Source organism: Tasmannia lanceolata, unplaced genomic scaffold, assembly GCF_043159265.1.
Source record: "Tasmannia lanceolata isolate RefF3 unplaced genomic scaffold, GAP_Taslan_0.1 ptg000020l, whole genome shotgun sequence".
In the NCBI taxonomy this organism is placed as follows: Eukaryota; Viridiplantae; Streptophyta; class Magnoliopsida; order Canellales; family Winteraceae; genus Tasmannia; species Tasmannia lanceolata.
Window position 1 is genome coordinate 26,440,511 of NW_027518697.1, and position 20,707 is coordinate 26,461,217.

At 38.7% G+C, this 20,707-nt stretch overlaps 1 protein-coding gene across 6 annotated transcripts in view; it reads left to right on the forward strand.

Annotated features, from left to right (window-relative positions):
- The window catches only part of LOC143854189 (5'-AMP-activated protein kinase-like protein), an 84,615-nt gene that overhangs the window by 29,369 nt on the left and 34,539 nt on the right, over positions 1 to 20,707 (forward strand). For all 6 annotated transcript variants that reach the window (XM_077364031.1, XM_077364030.1, XM_077364027.1 and 3 more), the window contains one exon: positions 7,626 to 7,767. In XM_077364031.1, the coding sequence (XP_077220146.1) occupies positions 7,626 to 7,767 (142 nt within the window). The remainder of the gene's footprint in view (positions 1 to 7,625; positions 7,768 to 20,707) is intronic.

The following is a 20,707-nucleotide window of genomic DNA, read 5'->3' on the forward strand; positions in this document are numbered from 1 at the left end:
ATGTGCAAAATGCACTTTGGCAAAAACACAAGCCGAACTCAATGTTGCCTCATAGGGGGGTGGCGATATCAAAAACTCAAAATAAACAAACATATCATAAAAGCATGAGGGGTGGCAATATAAACAAGCGCCCAAAAATGTGCAAAATGCACTTCGGCAAAAACACAAGCCGAACTCAATGTTGCCTCATAGGAGGGTGGCGATATCAAAAACTCAAAGATAAACAAACATATCATAAAGGCATGAGGCGTGGCAATATAAAAAAGAGCCCAAAAATGTGCAAAATGCACTTCGGAAAAACACAAGCTGAACTCAATGTTGCCTCATAGGGGGGTGGCGGTATCAAAAACTCAAATCAAAAGAAACATGTTATAAAAACATGAGGGTGGCAATATAAAAAAACACCCAAAGCATTCAAAATGCACCTTAGGCAAAAGGACATCAGAACTCAATATGGCCCCCTAGAAGGGTGGCAATATCAAAAACTCAAAGCAAAAGAAACATGTTACAAAAACATGAGGGTGGTGATATCAAAAAACACCCAAAGCATATAAAATGCACTTCGGCAAAAACACAAGCCGATCTCACTATGGCCCCTTGGGGGGTGGAAATATCACAAAAGACAGACATTTGCATTGTATAAATATAGAAACATTAATTAATAATGAAGAGTGAAAACATCAAAAGCTCACAGCCCCACAAAAGATGCAAATGTCAAAATCAAGAGTTGTAGCTCATATAAAGAGCCCGACGAACTCACTTAAGGGCGTTTGCTTCCAAAATTTCGTGAAAAATTGCAAGCACTAGCTCATAAGAGGAGCGAGCCTGGCTCATTTTGTGAGCATGTGAACCCAAAGTTTCTCAAAAATGCTAAGGCGTAGCTCTTATTTAGAGCAAGCTGAACTCACTTTACCTCATTTTGTACCTAAAGTTTTGTCGAAAATGCAAACGCATAGTTCATACAAAAATGAAATCCGAACTCCCTACAGAGCTTAAATGCTTAAAAAATATGAAAAAAATGCCAGAGCACAATTCATACAAAACGGTAGCCAAGCCCCATAGTGGGCACTAGTGGAGAAGGAAAGTGAAAATCTTATAAGTCCCAATGTGACTAAAACTACGACTAGAACTCCCTCTGAAGCACAAACAATGCAACGAGACACACAAACCAACACCAGCCATAAATGATTAGCCCGTCAACGCTCTATTCCTTCCCCAGCTCGAAACTCGACCTGAGGAATCGGGGGGCAACTGATGGGGGTAAAAATAATGGTCCAATCATAAGCCGCCAAGTGGCAAAGGGTATGTGCACAATTTTACCTAATTTGGAAAGTTCTAGACCAAGCCCTTGCCCAATCACTAGACGACACTCGTCCAGGGGCATTAAGGTAATCTCACTCCTAACCCCTCTTCAGCCTACTACTTTAAATAGCCTCCTAATGCTCAAAGAGAGGGGTTCGGATCCCAAAAAACTTACTATTCTAGTCTATCTTTCTATTATTTGTTGCCACATCAATAGATCCCTGATTTTGGCCACAACACAACCCATCAAATTTGGCCTTTAAGTTTTCCAATATCTTAATTATTCAATCTTCAGTGCATCTAGACGACATGTTTCCACCCTGAGCTCTGATACCAAATTGATGCATGACGATAGACTGTTGAACCAAAATTTCGCTCTGATACCAAATTTGACGTGGTTTAGCGTAGGTTTCGAGTTGTGTAGACAAAAACCGGGTAGTTTTCGAAGGATGCCAGGGAGTTGTAAATTGAGTTTTGGGGAAAAACGGGATAGAGATGGATTTGAATGATGTTTGTACAGTTGAGAAATATTTTTAATGGCTATTTTAGGGGTTTTGTGTTGAGGACAAGCGAAAATAATGCAAGAGAGGTTTTCGGGTTCCCGGGAAGGTGATTTATGAGAAAAACTAGAAAAAAGAAACATGAATGAGATAAATAGCAAGGTCGGAATCTCACAAACCAAAAACCCAAGGCATCACACCAAGGGGTTCCTAGGCATCGCGCCTTAGGGAAGATCATGGCATCGCACCTTTGCAAGGCGTAGACATCACATCCACAAAAGAGGAAAAAACTTCAAATCTTTTCATTCATTCATAACATGACATAGCATTCTTTTTTTTTATAGTGCCCTTAGGCTTACAATATATAAGAAAGAAGAAGAGAACTAAAACTTTCTCAAATCCTAAAAAAAGCCAATACGTTTTGACCAAACTACCCTCTTACTTGCTTCCTACTTAAAATCTCGTAATACACATGTATGACCTCTTTAAAACATACATAACTCAAAGAACTTAAGCTATTTTGATGTAAGAAGACTAAGTATCCCTACTATAATATAAAGGACTTAAAAGACACGGCCCTATGATGGTCTCCATCATTCTCCCCCAGTTAAAATATGACACAAACTCCTGAATCTGTGCAACCTGTGGAGTCTTGGCTAGAAGAGGTGCATAAAAATCTTGGTGAATACGATCCAAGTGACAGCAACCCATCAAATTTTGCATTTAAGTTTTCCAATATCTCAACTATTCGATCTTCAGTGCACCTAAAGGACATGTTTCCACCTTGAGCCCTGATGATACCAAATTGAAGCTCGACGATCGAATGTTGAACTCATATTTCTCTCCTATACCAAATCTGATGCAGGGTGAAAAATAGGATTTTGGCTCCTAAAATAAGTTATTAGGTTGTGTAAATAATTCCACGGGGTTTAGGATAGATTTGGGGTGGTGTAGACATATGCCGTGAGGTTTTCGAATGGTGCTGGGAAGGTGTAAAATAAGTTTTGGGACAAAACGAGAGAGACACGGGATGTGGAGGGATTTGAATGATATTTCTATGGTTGAGAATTTTTTTAACGGATATTTTAGGGGTTTGGGGTAGAAGGTAGGCAAACAAAGAAAATAGCAGATAGGTTTAGGGTTTTGGCAAGATGGGTAATGGGAGAAAAACTAAAAGAGGAGAGAAAATAGTAAATCAATAGATGACAAGTAATAAAAGTATGCTACTTATCTCAAGGCTTCACACAATGAGTTTCTTTCGCATCTCACCGAAGAATCCTTGGCATCTCACCGAAGAAGATGAAGAAGAAGATGAAACCCTTTTTCTCCAAGAAGCTCTCCATATCTCATAGCGAAATGAAAGAAGTGTTCTCTTTTACAAACCCAACATAAAGTATTCATATCAAACCAAATAGAAAACCCCAAGGACCAAACTACCCTTTTCTAATGACTTAAAGGCATGCTCCCACTTAAAATCCCGAAATACATATGTGGGGCAAATTTAAAACAACCATAACTCACATAACATAAGTTATTTTGATGCAAAAAGACTCCAATACCCCTACTATAACCTAAAGGACTTAAAAGACACCTAAAACACACTTAAACATTAAAATATGACCCTACGATGGTCCCATCACATCATGCCTTAGAGAGATAAGCATTAGTTATAGTCGAAAAATTACACTAAAGTATAAACCTTGATTTTGTAGTGAGGAATAATTAATGCTACTCTAAGAATTAACTGACTAAATCACCCTCAGAATATATAATAAGGTACATCATGGTACGAACATGAATCGGTTCGCACCAAATTTGATCTTCTTAGAGGGAAGATCAGCCTCTTGATCCACTTCGAGGGTAGGATCAATCCTCCTTTGTGCACATGACACAATTTCTGTAACAAATTTGTTCATTCCTCTAAAAAGGCTGCGTACATTTTATTTATAGAAAACCTCTAATCTAGCTAACCCTTATTAATAAGACTCATACTTATCCGAAAATACTAGAAAGCAAATCTAAAAATAACAGAAATCTAAACTGATTTATTTCAGCCAAGTGGGACCCGTTTGGTCACGTATCATTCCACACCCCTTGGAATCAACCTTGCCCTCTCAAGGTTGGATTAATGGTGAAAATGCTTTATTCCGCCGGGATCCCAAATCCTATTGGTTAGTTCTTAAAAAATAGAGACCGTGATCATTCAAACCCCGCCTTCAAAATCCGATGTGATCTAAGTTGGAAAGAAATACGATTTTTCTTGGCATCGCATCGAAATGATAGAACGATGGAATAGTTGAAAAAAATTGTTGAATAAATACACAATATATGTAAGGGCATATTAGGTATATACAACAATATATAAATATTAGTCGTGCGTGAGGGAGAGCTAATTTTTGTTCTCTCCCACACGCACGCCTATTCTCTCTCTCAACTGGTTCTCTCTCACCCTTTATTTCTCTCGTTTCTCTCTCTCCTTTGCTACCATATTTAATATACCATGTTACTTTACATGGTATCAGAGCAATGGGTGAAGAAAGGTAGGTTTTTCCTTCTTCTTTCCCTAAACCCTAACCCTAATAGCCTTTTTTTGTGACTGAAGTTTTTTGTTTTGGGTTTTTTAACTACACCCTAATCATCAATCCTCTTACCTCACAACCTCCTATTACCCCTCCCCACCCAACCGCCCAAACCAAGGTCCCCAAAACCCTAGCCGCACCTCCCCAAAACCCTAGCCACACCACCCCAACACCCAAAACCCTAGCCGGAACCCCTATTCATGACCCAAAACCTATCCGCACATGCTATTCACACCCATAACCCTAACCGCACCCCCTATTCCAATCTATACACTTTCCGGAGCCCTTCATCCAAACCCTGACGCTGTCCTCTCGTAATGTGAGTTGTTCCCTTCTCTTCATTTACGTTATTGCTGATTCTGTCGCATATGGATTTTGCTCGTTGGTGTGTTGTTGGTTTCTTCTATGGGTTATCGTTGTTCATTGCTGATTCTGTCGCATATGAATTTTGTTTGTTGGTGTGTTGTTGGTTTCTTCTAGGGGTTATCGTCGTTCGTTACTGGTGGTTGTTGTTGAAGCTGTTGATCATTTGGACTTTAGTCACAAGTCCACTGCTGGGCATATTTTTCTGATAGTGTATGTTGATGATATTGTAATCACAATAGATGATAGATCTGGTATTCAGAGATTGAAATCCTTTCTCCAAGAAGGATTCTCTACGAAAGATTTGGGTCTTTTAAGGTATTTCCTCGATATTGAGGTAGCATATTCTCATTATGGTCTTGTCACAAAGGAAATATGTGTTGGACTTTTAGACGAAACAGGTTCAATGGGAGTGAAACCTGCATCTACCCTTATGGACCAGAACGTTAAACTTCTTTCGGATCAAGGGGAGTTGGTGAATGATCCTGGTAGGTACAGAAGACTAGTTGGAAAACTGATATATTTAACTGTTACTCGCCTAGACATATCATTTGCAGTTGGTATGGTTAGTCACTTTATGAGCTCTCCACGTACTTCCCATTGGTTGCTGTTTTTCAGATTATCAGGTATTTGAAGGGTACATCGGGGAAATGTTTGTGTTTCAAAAAACATGGTGATGAGAAAGTAGAAGGATTTAGTGATGCCGACTAGGCAGGATCTCCTGCAGAACGGAGGTCAACCACTGGATATTGCACATTTGTAGGAGGAAATTTGGTGTCATGGAGAAGCAAAAAGCAAGACGTTGTCTCCAAGTCAAGTGTAGAGGTGGAATATCACTCTATGTCTTACACGAGTGGTGAACTAATCTGGATTCGCTCGTTCTTATCAGAGATTGGGTTCTCATCAATGTCTCCAGCACAATTATATTGTGATAATAAGTCTGCAATCCATATTACGACAAATCATGTGTTCCATGAAAGCACCAAACATATTGAAGTAGATTGTCACTTCATTCGTAATCGGATTCAGAAAGGTGGAATTCGCACTGTTTTTACTCGATCTACATACCAGCTCGCAGATATGTTTACCAAACAGTTAGGATCAGCAAAACTGAAAGATTCTTGTAACAAGCTTGGAATGTATGATATATACATTACATCTTGAGGGGGAGTGTGGAATAAATACATTATATATGTAAGGGCATATTGGGTATATACAATAATATATAAATATTAGTCGTGCGTGAGGGAGAGAACTAATTTTTGTTCTCTCCCACACGCACGCCTATTCTCTCTCAATTGGTTCTCTCTCACCCTTTATCTCTCTTGTTTCTCTCTCTCTCTCTCTCTCTCTCTCTCTCTCTCTCTCTCTCTCTCCTTTGCTACCATAGTTAATATACCATGTAACTTTGCAAAAATCAATATGTTCTTCGGTAATATGTTCAACTAACTCAGCCTTGTCGCCATCAATTCTTGCAGCTTCCTTGACCCGAACATCATTCCGCTTTTCTTCATCATTGCACATTTCCTCGATCATTAGACTGATTCCATCCAAACCTTCCGCAAACCATCTATGCCCTTCTATCATTTTCAATACAAGTTCCTTGATCCTTCAAAAATCATCATGTAGAGAATCCAAAATCTCCCGGAACGCAGCCATGACGCAAGATCGACGACTCTGATAGCACTAGTTACGAACCTGAAATTCACCCCAGATTTGATCTTCTTAGAGGGAAGATCAGCCTCTTGATCCACTTCGAGGGTAGGATCAATCCTCCTTTGTGCACAAAACACAATTTCTGTAACAAATTTCTTCATTCCTCTAAAAAGGCTGTGTCCATTTTATTTATTGAAAATCTCTAATCTAGCTAACCCTTATCAATAAGACTCCTACTTATCCTAAAATACTAGAAAGCAAATCTAAAAATAACAGAAATCTAAACTGATTTATTTCAGCCAAGTGGGACCCATTTGGTCACGTAACAGATCACCCCGATTTCAACTTGATTATGGCCTTTAGTCCGATTGTGAAGCTTGCTACTTTTATGATATATGCATATACTGTATGTAAGGTATATGCATTGCTACCATTTTATGAGGTGTCAAAGCTCTCATTTCATATTTCCAGACTGCTTAAGATAGAGGCCGACACAATAAGTTATTAGGTGAGCTAGCAAGGGCGTGAATCTCTCTTGGAAACTTGGTAACCCAATCAAGATAAATTTATATTTGTGTAGCATTCTACATGTGTCCTTACATGTTCATCTGGAAACAAGTTCATTGGCCTGTTTGCTTTTTAGGGAGACCATTAATTTGTTTTAGCATCTCATTCTTGTTATCCTGATTTACCATAATTTGAACTTTAATTTTCTAAATTTAATACAAATTTTTGTAACTGATAGAAAGAAAAGTGAACAAATACTGTCTGAGCTTTATCCTTGCATCTATTTTTATTGGTTCTACCTCAAAGCTTGATGAACCCACTATGTAACATATGCTTGATTCTTCTGTTTTATTTCATGCAATTCATTACGTCTTTGTATTTACGCTCCTACATCATATATTGTTTTTTTTTTTTTTTTTTGGAAAAAAAGTATGAATTTGAATTTGAATTTGAATTTGAAAAGTATGTCCTTGCACATGTGTCAATGCTCAACACGTTGAAGGAAATAATGCCTAATAGCCACTTCTTTTGATTGCTGACCTTTGTCTGTTTTCTCAGTCTATTGGCCCATATATTTTTTTTTTTCATTTTTTGCAATTTCTTCGAACATTGTCAAATTGTAAAAGGATTTGTTAATCAGTCTATTGTGTTTCTTTGCATCTCATGAGCTGAAACTTCAATTTTGTGGGTTGTCTTACGAAGTATCAGTTTCTAATAGGTGCTTCGGGTGAATATAGAAGCGTCAGCAACGGGAAACCAACAGGTGAGGCAATTGGGAATAATACTTATTCAAACTTGAATGAAACATCAGTGACTTCTGGACAGGCTGCTCTTCCATCAATGGAACACCACCCTCACAGGTTGGTGTTTTAGTGAAGCGCATATGGGTTTTTTTTAGTGAAGGCACATATGGGGCTATAAAGGACTTCTCAGAGAAATTGCTTGCGTTTTTTAAGTCCAGTGGATTAGTTTAGATTTTTCTAATATTTTATAATCGTGCTCGATGTACTTGTTTTAATTTATCTTAGCTTCCTCCATGGTATCATTAGTAAGTGTTGAACTTGCTTGTAAATTAGGACCTGCCAGGGAAAGTAATGCTGTTGTGGATAATAAACCTCTACGTTTGTGAAGTTTATGAGATGATGTTGCCATTTAGGAACTTTTTAACTGGCTTGAATCATGCTGGCAAGTATTGACAAGCAAACTAAAGCATACTTGGAAAAATATGCAATATGCTCATCAATTAAATTTGTCCGAAATAGGGATCCTGTATAGATTACATAGTCGATGTGAAAATCAAACGAAAATTTGATTTGAGGCTCGTGGAGAAATGAGAATTTATTCCAATCCTTGCTCTGATACCAAATTTGATGTAGATCAGAGGTAGATCTAACTTTGAAATGTAGAATTTGATCAAGAAACAATCACAAACATCAAGAACAAGAAAGAACATTGATAATTAAACAAACAATCACGAACATCAAGAACAAGAAAGAACACTAAGAATTGTGCAAGAACAGTCCTAAAACAGTCAATTACTGTTCAAAACATAGTATGAACAGTAATGTGCTGTAATTGAGCTGAAATTCAAATGAAAAACAGGAGGAGAATGAATGGAAATTGAGATTTTATTTAAATTTTAATAGGAAACAACAAGAAGATACTCAGGCATAGTGATGAAATCATGCTAAGAAGAATAGGTGGAAGGCCTTCAAATTTCAGGAATTCCTCTCTAACCACCTTCAAAGCAAGGTTTTAAATTTCGGGTTTCGGTGGATACCGAAATCAAAATTGGGGAAACTTGAAACGTTACTTTATTTCGACCGAAATTTCGGTCCGAAATTTTAGGAAAATCCCTTAAAATTCATTATTCAATATTTCCTTGAAATTTCGGGCGAAATCAATGAAATTTCGGCCAAAATTTTGATTAATTTCGCCCGAAATTTCTGGGAAGATAAATATTGCTTTTTTAGATTTCGATGGATTTCGAATGAAATTTCGGCAAAAATTTCGCTTTCGGTGAGGACCGAAATGCATTCTGAAACCAAGATTTAAAACCTTGCTTCAAAGTTATTCTTACAAACTGGAATTCTCTCTCCCCAAGCTAGGGTCTACAAGTTCTTCAAAATCAGCAAAAGTCCTAAAAATTCAAATGAAAATCCTACTTGTAGTGGGCTTCCAACTCCATATCCCTCCCAATTTTAAAAGGCCTCACTATGATCCTCAAGTTCACTCATATTACAAGTATGCCCCTCCTACGAATACATTCTACTAAGACAAAAAATTACAAATGATACCACTCCTTCTTGCATTTGTGCCATGTCCTTACCTTCCCTGTCCATGCCCCTAGCTGCCTTCTCTTTCAGTCTAGCTGATCTCCTTAAAGCTTTAGGATGATCAAGCCTACTCAGAACATCGTCCTCTACTTGGTTGGTAACAAGAGCAGATAGCGGAGTGCTCTGACACCAAATGACGCAAGAGCAGATAGCGGAATACTCTGATACCAAATAATGAGGGGGCAGATAATGGAATGCTCTGATACAAGTTGATACGCGGGCGGAAGCTTTAGGGGTAAAGGGAAAAGGGATGAAAGGCTAAGGAAAGGAGAAGAAAAATTGTAAAGGGCGTTGGAAGGGTTGAAAAGGGTATCAAAAGAGTTGAAACTAAGAGAAATCTTAATTGGAAGGATGTTGTTGTGTAAGGAAGCTATATGGGTAATTAGTTAAAGGTGGAAGGTGGTTACAAGTATAAGAATGGAAGTTATTGGTGTTCTTGATCCGGTTGCTTAAAGATTCAAGGAAGGTAGTTACGATTGGTGGTTGGATTCTTGATTCAAGAAGGTTTTTTGAATGGCTTGATGAAAGAGTTAATGGGGTGGAAGATTTATGAAGGGGTTGTCTGCGCTGGGGTGATCGGCTAAGTTAGAAAGAGATAAGAGGTGGCCGATATGCTACTGTAAGGTTGTGGGTGTTAATCGATTAAAGACAGGTTGCAAGTTGTGTGTATTTATTTATTTATTTGAATCAACGAGAGAAGGCAGCAATGGGTGGTCGACTAACTAAGGTGGCTGAAGTCTTGGAGACTAATTGCTAAGGTTTTTGCGCTAGGTTTTAATAGGTTGAAAGAGGCCAAGAAAATCCAGAACATACTGGTTTTGATTGCCTAAAATTTAGAGGACAGTAGCTGAAATTCGAAGGTGTAAGGATGGCTTCAACATGGTGATAGGCTGATTATAAGGTCTGAGAATAACAGGTTAAGGGCTGCTAAAAGTGGAGTTCTCAGCCACACTTAGAATCTGGGTTTGATGGCTTCCTACGGCTATGGGATTGGGTTGTGGGCATGGTTTTAAATTTCGACCGAAATTTCGAATTTCGGTGAGGACAGAAACCAAAAACGTACCGAAACCGAAATTCTTGAAATTTACCAAATTTCGTTCGAAATTTCGGAAATTTCGTCGAAATTGAAATTTAAATAATAATATTTTAATGCATTAAAGAATTTCGAACGAGCCCGAAATTTCGGTAATTTCGATCAAAATTTCATCCAAAAAATCCGGGATTTCGTGAGCGTGTACAAAATTTCGCCCTAAATTTCGGTTTCGGATAAGTCCGAAATTTTAGTCGAAACCAAAATTTCAAACCATGGTTGTGGGTAGGTTTTAGGAGAAGGTTCGGGTTCAACAAAGTGTTGGATTTTGGGATCGGTTTACAACAACAATAAGGGCTGATTGTGTGCTTACTTTGAAAAAGACTTTGGTGGAAACATCGAGGGACTTCGACGACAACGAGCAAGCAGCAGGTGCCTTGCGCGGATGGGCAACAACAAGCAACGGGTGGCTTGTTTTTCCGGCAACAATTCTGAGGGACGAGGAATATAAATTCCTATAAATCTAAATTTTATTTCATCAAAAGCTTCATGAATTTCTTTTACAATCATGTATTTGTAGAACTTGCTAGCTTTCGTAATCCTATTGAAAGAAAGAAACACCTAACTCCTACTTTTCCTATAACTTGTAGAACTCTCCTAAAACAAGGCTTCTTTTGATTGGCCCAAAATAACCCAGACTCCTAAACTCTAACTCCCTAAAATCTTGGATTACTTGGACAACCAACTCTATATAAAATTCGTCCAAGAGTCCTGATAAAACAAAATTTCAAATTAAAATATAAAGAAAAGACACTCTATTTAACTGTTTGATCAACATGAGTCGTTGATCTGGTCGGTGTTCTGATCTACGATCTTTTGATGATCAGGCAATGAATGGAACTTCTTTACCATAATCTTGAGATTGATTGACGATCTGGATTGCCTGATTGTTGATCCAAGGGTTCTGAAAAATCTGATCAGGGATCTGATAATCTTGTCAATCATTCGGCGCGATCTGGAGGGATGCACCTGCATCAGTTGGCCATGTCAGTGATGGGGTCCTCATCACTTCACAAGGCCATCCTTGATACTATTCAACCAATGTCTGGATAAAAAACCATCAAACCCATCTAGTCTTGGAGTGTAAGCCTAAGGGTTCCCATGAGTTCAATCATTCACCTTACCTTCTTGTTTTGATGGTAGCAAACCAAATTGATTAGCATTTATGGACTAATGTGTTGCTTTGAGGTGTTGTGTTGTGTACAGGAATTTCATGTCATAATCGCCATTACACAACCCTTCACAACACATGGCTTGTGAATCAAGGAGCAAAGGAACGAAGAGCTTGCACCTACAGTGAAGACATCATCATTTGAAGATGTTCAAATCAAGAAGCTCATTATGAAGATTCCACAAGTTCCCAACAAGTGTCAAGAAGGAGCTTGGAGTTGAACATGCCATGGTGACACCTCATGTACCTCAACATGCATTGAAGATTGGAAGACAAGTCACAAGAGCCGAATCAAGTTCAAGATGTTCACTCAAGCCGAAGAAGTCCATGGAAGTGCAAAGGAGCTGATACATTCCAAAAAGACTCAAGGTTATTATTTTTAGAATGTATTTAGAGTCCTCTTGATTTTATATTAAATGCACTTTCAAAAGGTTTTCAAAAGGTTTTCATACTTAACTTTTTACATCTTTGAAAACCATACACACACCCAAAAATGTGTTTGGAAAACCTAGGACTTAAGCTCAAAGACCATGGCCCAAAAGCCCCTAAGCTTTAAAGTAAAAATGGAATTTTAACCAGGGCCGGTCGACCGGGGGTCTCCCGGGCGACCGCTGCAAGCTTGTTGGAATTCCAGCACTTGCGGAAAAATAACGGGCTGGTCGATCGGGTCAATCCGGATGACCGCGGAATGGGTTCTGTTGATACAGAACCATTCTGTTGATACAGAACCATTATGTCATGGGTTTGGGCGGGCGACCGCCGTGGGTCGGTCGACCGAGATAGGTTTTATGAGCCGAATTTTTGAGCAAACAGGTAGCCCTCGCAGGGCGACCGCCATGGGGTCGGTCGACCGCGACGGTAAGAAATTTGAAAATATAAAAGGGCGCCCGATAGGGGCGGGCGACCGCGGCGGTCGGGCAAACTAGCCGTTGGGGCTTTTGCAAGTTGACTTTTTCAACCCAGTTATTTACAGTTTTACCCCCAAACAGTCATATTTTCAAATACACTATATATACACTATTAAAACCTATCTAAACAAGCTTTTGAACATTTTAGAAAGATCAAATCTCATTTTCCTTTGAGCTAAAACCTTCTATCAAAAGCTAAACCTCTTTGAACTTGATTTTTACATTTTATCAAAAGGAACTCCATTGGCTTTACATTTTATCTTTCCTTGGAGCGTTGGTGAGCTATCAAAGTTTGTAATCTGCCTATCTAAGTGGCAAGAGAGTTTTTCTTTTATTTCTTCATTTGTATTTGAGGGTCTTCTCTTCGGCCCAGTAACAAAGGTGAGGACATTTTGAGGGTCTACTCTTCAGCCCGTTAAGAAAGGAGAAGACATTGTAAGAGGGTGTGCCCTTCGTCAGGGCCTCGTACAGAAAGGGTTTGTTCCCTTTGGAGTTAGAGGAGTCGGGTGTACGGCTTCGAGATTCGCCTTTTGAAGAATCTCACTGTTTTAGTGGAGCGCCCCAAGGAGGTAAACTTGGAAGAGTGGAGTAGGTCTTGTGATAGACCGAACCACTGTAAATCTTGTGCCTTGTGGTTGCTTTCTCTCCTCCTTCTCTTTGCGCTTTGTGGTGATTGGTAATCTCTACCCTTTCTTGTATTTATGTTTTATTAAAACAAGGGTTAGGGTAAATAGGCTTAAAGTAATATCTAAACCCTAAATTTCATTATCTTGAATATTTGAATAAGGGTTAGATTAATAAGTGCTTAATTAGTAAATTAATGTTAATAATCCATTTAATTAAGCCCAAAATTTTTAATTGACCAATTCACCCCCCCTGGGTTGTCACACCCGTATTTCATGGAGTGATTCCTCAGGAAGACTGAATACGACCTTCTTTACCTTATCCTCATTCGGCATACTAAGGAGCATTTTGTTTTCTTCTTCACTAATCAACGTAGGAATGGCATCCGACAACTCATCATCCTCAATGACCCCCCTCCTCTAACATAACTTCCTAAAATCATAAGCAACCTCTTGAATGGGGGTCTTCCATGCACTTGTCATTACTATAGATCTTCCTTATAGAGCTATACTTTCTGCCGTGGCTAATGGAAGCATGGAAGAATTTGGTGTTTTTTTCGTTAAGATTAGAAGAGCTTGTTCAAATCTTTGCTTGGCATCAACCAATTTGTTGTCATTTTCATTGGAAGGATTCATATCATATTGTTCTTTCAACAAGGTTGGTTAAATTCTTTACATCTCCAACTTTTGTATGGCATCTCCAAAGAAAGTTTATTCCATTCCCTCAAGTTATCCTTTAGCTTTTTAAGCTTGATTGCCAAACATTTGCTACAAAGTTTTCATATGCACCATAAGACTGTATGATCAAGAATTTTGTTGTAAACCTCGTTCAACCAAGACAATACAAATCTCTCCTTTTTAAACTCATTCCACGTCAAGAGAAACAACCACTCATGGTTATATATAAATTTGGTTATCTTCCGAGCTCTCTATCATGCTAGCAATAATTGGAAAATCTTCCATTTGACCAAGTTTTCTAGCATAAGATCTATGCAATTAGCCACACATGGGGTATAGTAGAAAGTTCCATATTTCATCACCAGCATCTTCCCTGCATGTTTGGACCTAGGATCATTGTCAGTTATATACGATACTCTCTGGACAAAGTTTTGTAACGATCAAATAAAAAATAAATCAACGACATTCTACACTATGCTAGATGCATCCACAGAAAGAAAAACAACATAAATTTTTCTAAAGGATTCATTTAGCCTACCCCAACTAGTTTGAGACAAAGGCTTTGTTGAGTTGAGTTGAGTTGTTGTGTGTCCGTTGAACCATCTGCCAATCTAAAATAATTTGAACTTGGCTAAGCATTTATTTATCTCATGTACCGTTTTCTTCATTATTTTTCCCCTTTAGTTATGGAAATTGGGTTCCTTATACCCTGACTCACTGCATTAACTGCATCAAACATTGTTGCCAATAAGGAGAATTTGTAACACTGAAAGGGATATTGGCGTCATAGTAGAGCATGCCAACCGCCCTTTCAGCCCGATCTATTGTTTTTTTCATAGCCAAAGGACCTTTTATGCCTAGGTGAGCTCCAACAGTTGTTCCAAGGGGCAAAAAATTGTTTCTTCTGATACATTTTCCTCTTTCCACTACCTTTTGCAACATTTCTTCCCCTCACGCACCAATCTTTGCCATAACTATATTCTTTCTAGATTTTTCATTTTTAAAATCCTCCTAAAGCTTCATAAATCGTCATGTTATATCCGATTAAACCTTCTTAAATGTCGTTACTTTGCCAAGAAGGCCCACCAGATGTTCATTTAATCAAGTGATACATCCACCCACATATAACTTTACTGCCAAAATAAGCAAATCGTTTTATTTCGTTAACCTAGAACCAATGAACAATATGCCCATACCAAATCATCCAATTTAACGGGAGCAGAACAATTGGAATATGCTCCTTTGGAAGGTCCCAAACTCATGTTGAGAAGAGAATAAATGAAAATGGAAGATACAACAAAAAACCCGAAATGAGTCTAAGAAAACGCTAAAATACGACCTCTTTCAAAATCACTGCTTAGATATTGTATGACAAAATGGCGAAAAGGCCTTGTCTTCAAGCTTAGAGTAGGTTTTTAGGAAAGAAATTGGTTCTGCAAAAGTACATAATGATGGTTTTTATGTGTTTTTCTTTTCTTTTCTTTTTTTGGGTCGGGAGTGGTGTTTAAAAGGCATGAAATGCCCTTCAAGCACTCATTAAACATTCATTAATGAGGGTAAAAAAAAGAACAATAATAAGTATACCACAAAAATATGAAATTGGATTTTTCATGCGGTTTTGTCCAAAATAGGTTGTTTTACGCGCTTTCAATCGAACGGACAGAATGGAACGAAATGGAACAAAATGCATCGGGTTAGACTGGAATTCTGAGCAAAACCTTTCATTTTTTTTTTCCGTTTTTTGAAATGCAGCGAAACATTTCTTCCATCCTGGACGAAACAAAACAGAATTAATAACTACGAGACTGACAGAGGGAGTTGATCGCTGATATGGGATCCTACCAAAGGCCTGTTGTTAAAGCTCATTTTCCTTACGAATACTCATCTTGTTATTGTCTACACGGCAAGCATAGTTAGACGGTTTATGCATTGATCTCATTCTACTTAGAATTGGTTCAAAAAATTTTGAGATATCCCAAGGAGGCTTCTGGAAAAGGAGTCCTATATGCAAAGCGGGACATATGGATTTAGAAGGATATGCTGATGTAGACTGGGCTGGCGCAGATAATGATTGATAGTCCAGTATGGGCTCTTGTATGTCTGTTGGAGGTAATCCAGTCACTTGGAAAAGTAAGACTTCAAACACTTCTCAGAGAGATAGGAGTAGAGATTCTATAGCTCATGCGAGTTCTAAGCTCATGTGGCTTCAAACACTGCTCAATGACACTGTTATGAAGCTCTACTGTAACAATCAAAACAACCATTACCCTGCGGTCCATGAGAAAACCAAACATATAGGGGTTGATTGTCACTTTGTTAGTGTTGAATATAATAACATGTAAGGGTAGTTTAGGCATTACATGTAGTTTAGGGGGTATTGTAATCTTTGTACATTGTTGCCCTAATTTAGGCCTATATATACATCATTTACACGAGGAGCTCCCAAGTGGAGACTCTCCATCCGTCCATTCCCTTCTTCTTCCTCTCTAACCCTAACTTCATTTCTGTTTGTGCAGATGTCTTGTATTTTGGCATTATACAGGACCATTGACGGGCTAATGTGCGCGAGGCATGCGCAGATCGAGCTAGTGTCGAACCACGTAAATCTTCCTCCGTGGACGTAGGCAGTGCCAAACCACATAAATCTTGTGTTTCTTGTGTGATTGTGTTTCTTTGCATCGTTCTTTTGGTGTTTTTTGTTGCACATCGTGGTTTATCCTTGTCCAGAAGGTATTTCTCAGTTTTCATGGCAGATCCTAGGGAAAGGAAAAAAGAAAAGAAGAGTTTTATCCTCTCATTTCCATCACACCATTCTCTCTCTTTCTCTCGCGCGTAATTCCCCTATCCCTTGCTTCTTTTTTTTCTCTTTTTTGTCTTTCTCTGTTGCCGCAAATCACAAAAAGAAAAGAAACTCTCAAAAATCTCTCACCGTATTGTGTGTTTTCCGCAAATGCGCTAACCCTTTTTCAGTTTTGCCATATTTTCCTTCTCTCTCTCACATCCCTAAAATATCTCTCCCTTTATTTGCTCCTCTCTCTCTCTCTCTCTCTCTCTCTCTCTCTCTCTCTCTCTCTCCGTAAACCACATTCTGTGGCTTTCGCAAGACCATTTTGTTCTTTTTTTCCATAAACTCTCTCTCTCTCCCTTGCGTCAATCCCCATTACGACAACTCTCCATTCTCCATTCAGCTCCCTGATTTCTCTCACACTTGCACAAGTTGGAGACCGTTACTTTGCCATGGATCCCTTTTTCCTCCCCCCCCCCCCCGAATCTCATATTCCTTCTTTTCTTTCTCTTTTGAATTTCAAATCTCAACCCCAAATCTCTTATTTTTCCATACTTTCTCACTACCATCCCCTTTGGGAAGAAAACTTCTTCCCAAATCCTTTTTTGTCATCCCAAAACTCCACCCTATCCGTTCTCTTTTCTATATTTTTTTGGTTTAGATCTACTCCTCTAGACCCTTTTCCATTCCCAATCTCCACAACAAATCCCATATTTTATCTTTTCTATATATTTTTTTGTTGTGCCTTTGTCTTCATCTCCAACTCCAATGTCCACCGTAAGTGTTTGATGAAATGTCTAAGAGGAATTTTGTGCCTTGAAAGTCTTCTTTTCTTTGCAAGTTGAAGGTATTCGGCCTTCAACTTGAGGGGGAGTCTTGTCAGTGTTATCTAGTGTTGTCTTGTATTCTTTTCTTGTTGTCTTGTTGTTATTGCCTTGGTATTGTCTTCTTTGTTAACTTTTCCTAACTTGTTGTCTCCTGCCTCATGTAGTCTCGCCCGAGGGGAGTGTTGTTGGTGATTCCTTTATGTTCTTCGTCCTTCTTATTGTGGTTGGTTGGTGGTTATTCTCCCTCGTCTGTCGTGTTGTCTTCTCTATTTGTTGTATTTCACCATTCTTCGGTTGTTTGGTTTCTTTTTTTCATTGCCAGTCCTTCGTATTGTGAGTTATTTTTTCGCATTGTTCGTTGTTCCTTCATGTTCTTGGCGTAGTTTTACGTGTTCATCGTGATTTGCATTGCAATCCACTTTTCATTGTCCGGCTATATGCCTAGTCGTTAGCGTGGCTGTCGACCTTATTTGCCCCTAGCGATGTGCTTTCCGCCGTCGTTGGTCGATGTTCTCTTCAAGTGATGGTGTCCTCGTCGATCTTGTCTCCAGACGAAGGTGTCCCCATCGTTGGTTGGTTCTCTCCAAGCGACAGTGTCCCCGTCGACCTTGTCTCACCAGACGATGGTTTCCCCATTGTCGGTTGGTTTTCTTCAGGTGACAATGTTCATGCCGTCGACCTTATCACCAGACGATGGTTTCCCCATCGTTGATTAGTTCTCTTCAGGCGACAATGTTCGTGCCGTCGACCTTGTCACCAAACGATGGTTTCCCCATCGCGAGTTGGTTCCGATCACCTTTCCGATTATTATTATTCTTTTATTGGCGCCGTGCTGCTTAGCTGATGTTCCCACTCGGGGTGCTTCGCCGTTACTCGTGTGCGCGCCTTTGGTGTGCCCTTTTTGCTCGTTGGATCACTAATATTTCCCTGTTGAGGTGTCTCTATTCTACCTTCGTGGTTTACAGATTTATTCGTCGAGCTCTCATTCAGAGGGAGGCCTTGTTCTTATCGTTCTTGCCGTAGTGCTGCTTCAGGGGGAGCTGTTTCTTTTTTGTGGCCGCTGATCTCAACGATTGTACTCTCATGGTGGCCATTATCTTTTATTATGCTTTAATTATGTATTCACCACACCAGCTTGAGGAGTGTTATACCAAGCTGGATGAGTATGAGCTTATTGTACTTTTTATTATTTTTAGTTGTTTGTTGTAGTTTCTTTGTAGAAAGCTTGAGTTCCATAGTATATACACTCCAGCTTGAGGGGGAGTGTTGAATAACATGTAAGGGTAGTTTAGGCATTACATGTAGTTTAGGAGGTATTGTAGTCTTTGTATATTGTTGCCCTAATTGGGGCCTATATATACATCATTTATATGAGGAGCTCCCTAGTGGATACTCCATCTCTCGATTCCTCTTCTTCTTCCTCATTAACCTAATTCCCATTTCTAACAGTTAGGGTAAAGGTGGATGCCGAGATTATTATTGTTCCCTGTGTGCTAAGAAGTACGGGTACTCTCCGGAGGTCCATGTACCCGTGTCGGGTGCGTATCGGGTGCGGGTGCTCTTGGGTACTCTTTGGGTGCGTACCGGGTACGCACCCGGGTTTGTGTACGTATTGGGTGCGCACCCGGTTCAAATTAAATCGAAAATTACAGATTTACAATATATGGGTTGTGTCCAAAAGAGGGGTTGAATATATCAAAATATCTATAATATATATATCCCATAATTAAAAACCTAACAACTTAGAAGTAATATTAGATTTTGGTGAAGTAATATTAGATTTTGGTGATGTTATTGTTATTTGATTGTTCTCCAATTAAATTGTTTGAATTCTTTAACAAAATATTTTATTTTTTATTTTTATAAGTATATAATAAAATATAAAAATATATTATATTCAGCGTACCCCCAACGTACCCGTTTCCTATTTTTTTAAGAAATCACGTATCCACGTACCTGTATCGTGTTGTACCCGTATCCGTGCTTCATTGCCTGTGTGAGATCATAAGGTCTCCTTTCTGACATCCTCACCAACTGTTTCTTGGGGTCAACATCAAGATGCACTTTGCAAACTAGACAATTTTACATGTATGCACCAATTTGCGGGTGGAATGTTGTATGATTTTTTCTATAATGGCATTTTGAAGACTAGAACAGCCACACTCTGACCAACTGAACTAATCCAATTGTTGTTTTGTAAGATATATTATTTTTCGTGTTTATTCGTTGGCTTCTTTATGTGTTACATGTGTTATTCACTTAAGTGCATTTATATGTTTAGTACATTTTCACTAATATGAATAAAATAGGGATGCTCCATGAAGGAAAGCTTAATCCTATTTCACAACTTATCTTCTCCCCTTTCTTGTTCTTCTTCTTCTCCTCCATTTCTCTCTTCTACTTTACTTTGATGTCTACACAAAAAATCAATAAATCTTCAATAACAAGCTAGATAGAGATAAGACAAAAACAGACGTGATCAACAAAAGATCAATTTAGCGTAGAACCCAAAATCCTCGAAAGGGAACACTCTTGACATTCATCAACCTCCTAAAAAGTAACATCAAAAGTTCCTACATATATATATATATATATATATATATATATATATATATATATATATATATATATATATATATATATATATGAGAGAACATTTCCTACACACTTGTGTAGGTAAGTTACCTACACACTTGCTTAAAATACAATGGGGGCCCACATTATTTGGGTGATCCAAACCATTCATTTTAAAGGCCCTCACATAGATAAGGTGTCCACAAAAAATCAGATCCATAGGATCATCCTAACCATTCAAACTGTGGATGCAAAAAATGGACTAATTTGTGAAGGTTTAAAGACGTCCATTTTACCTCCACAAAACATAGGGTTGTCATGATCCTATGGATCTGATTTTTTGTGGACACCCTATCTATGTGAGGGCCTTTAAAATGAATGGTTTGGATCACCCAAACAATGTGGGCCCCCATTGTATTTTACGCTAGTGCGTAGATTACTTATCTACACAAGTGTGTAGGAACCGTTCTCTCTCTCTCTCTCTCTCTCTCTCTCTCTCTCTCTCTCTTTATATATATATATATATATATATATATATATATATATATATATATGAGGAAACTGAAGCTCACCAAACTTATGGTGAGCTAGCTTGCCCAATCACATGGGTCCCACATTTTGGGGAGTAATCCAAACCATTCATTTGCAAGGCCTTATCATAGATAGGGGGTGTACCAAAAATCAGCTCCATAGGATCATCCTAACCCCTCCATTTGTGGAGGACAAAAATGGGGCAGATTTGTGTCTGTCCATTTTTGTCCTCCACAAATGGAGGGGTTAGGATGATCCTATGGAGCTGATTTTTGGT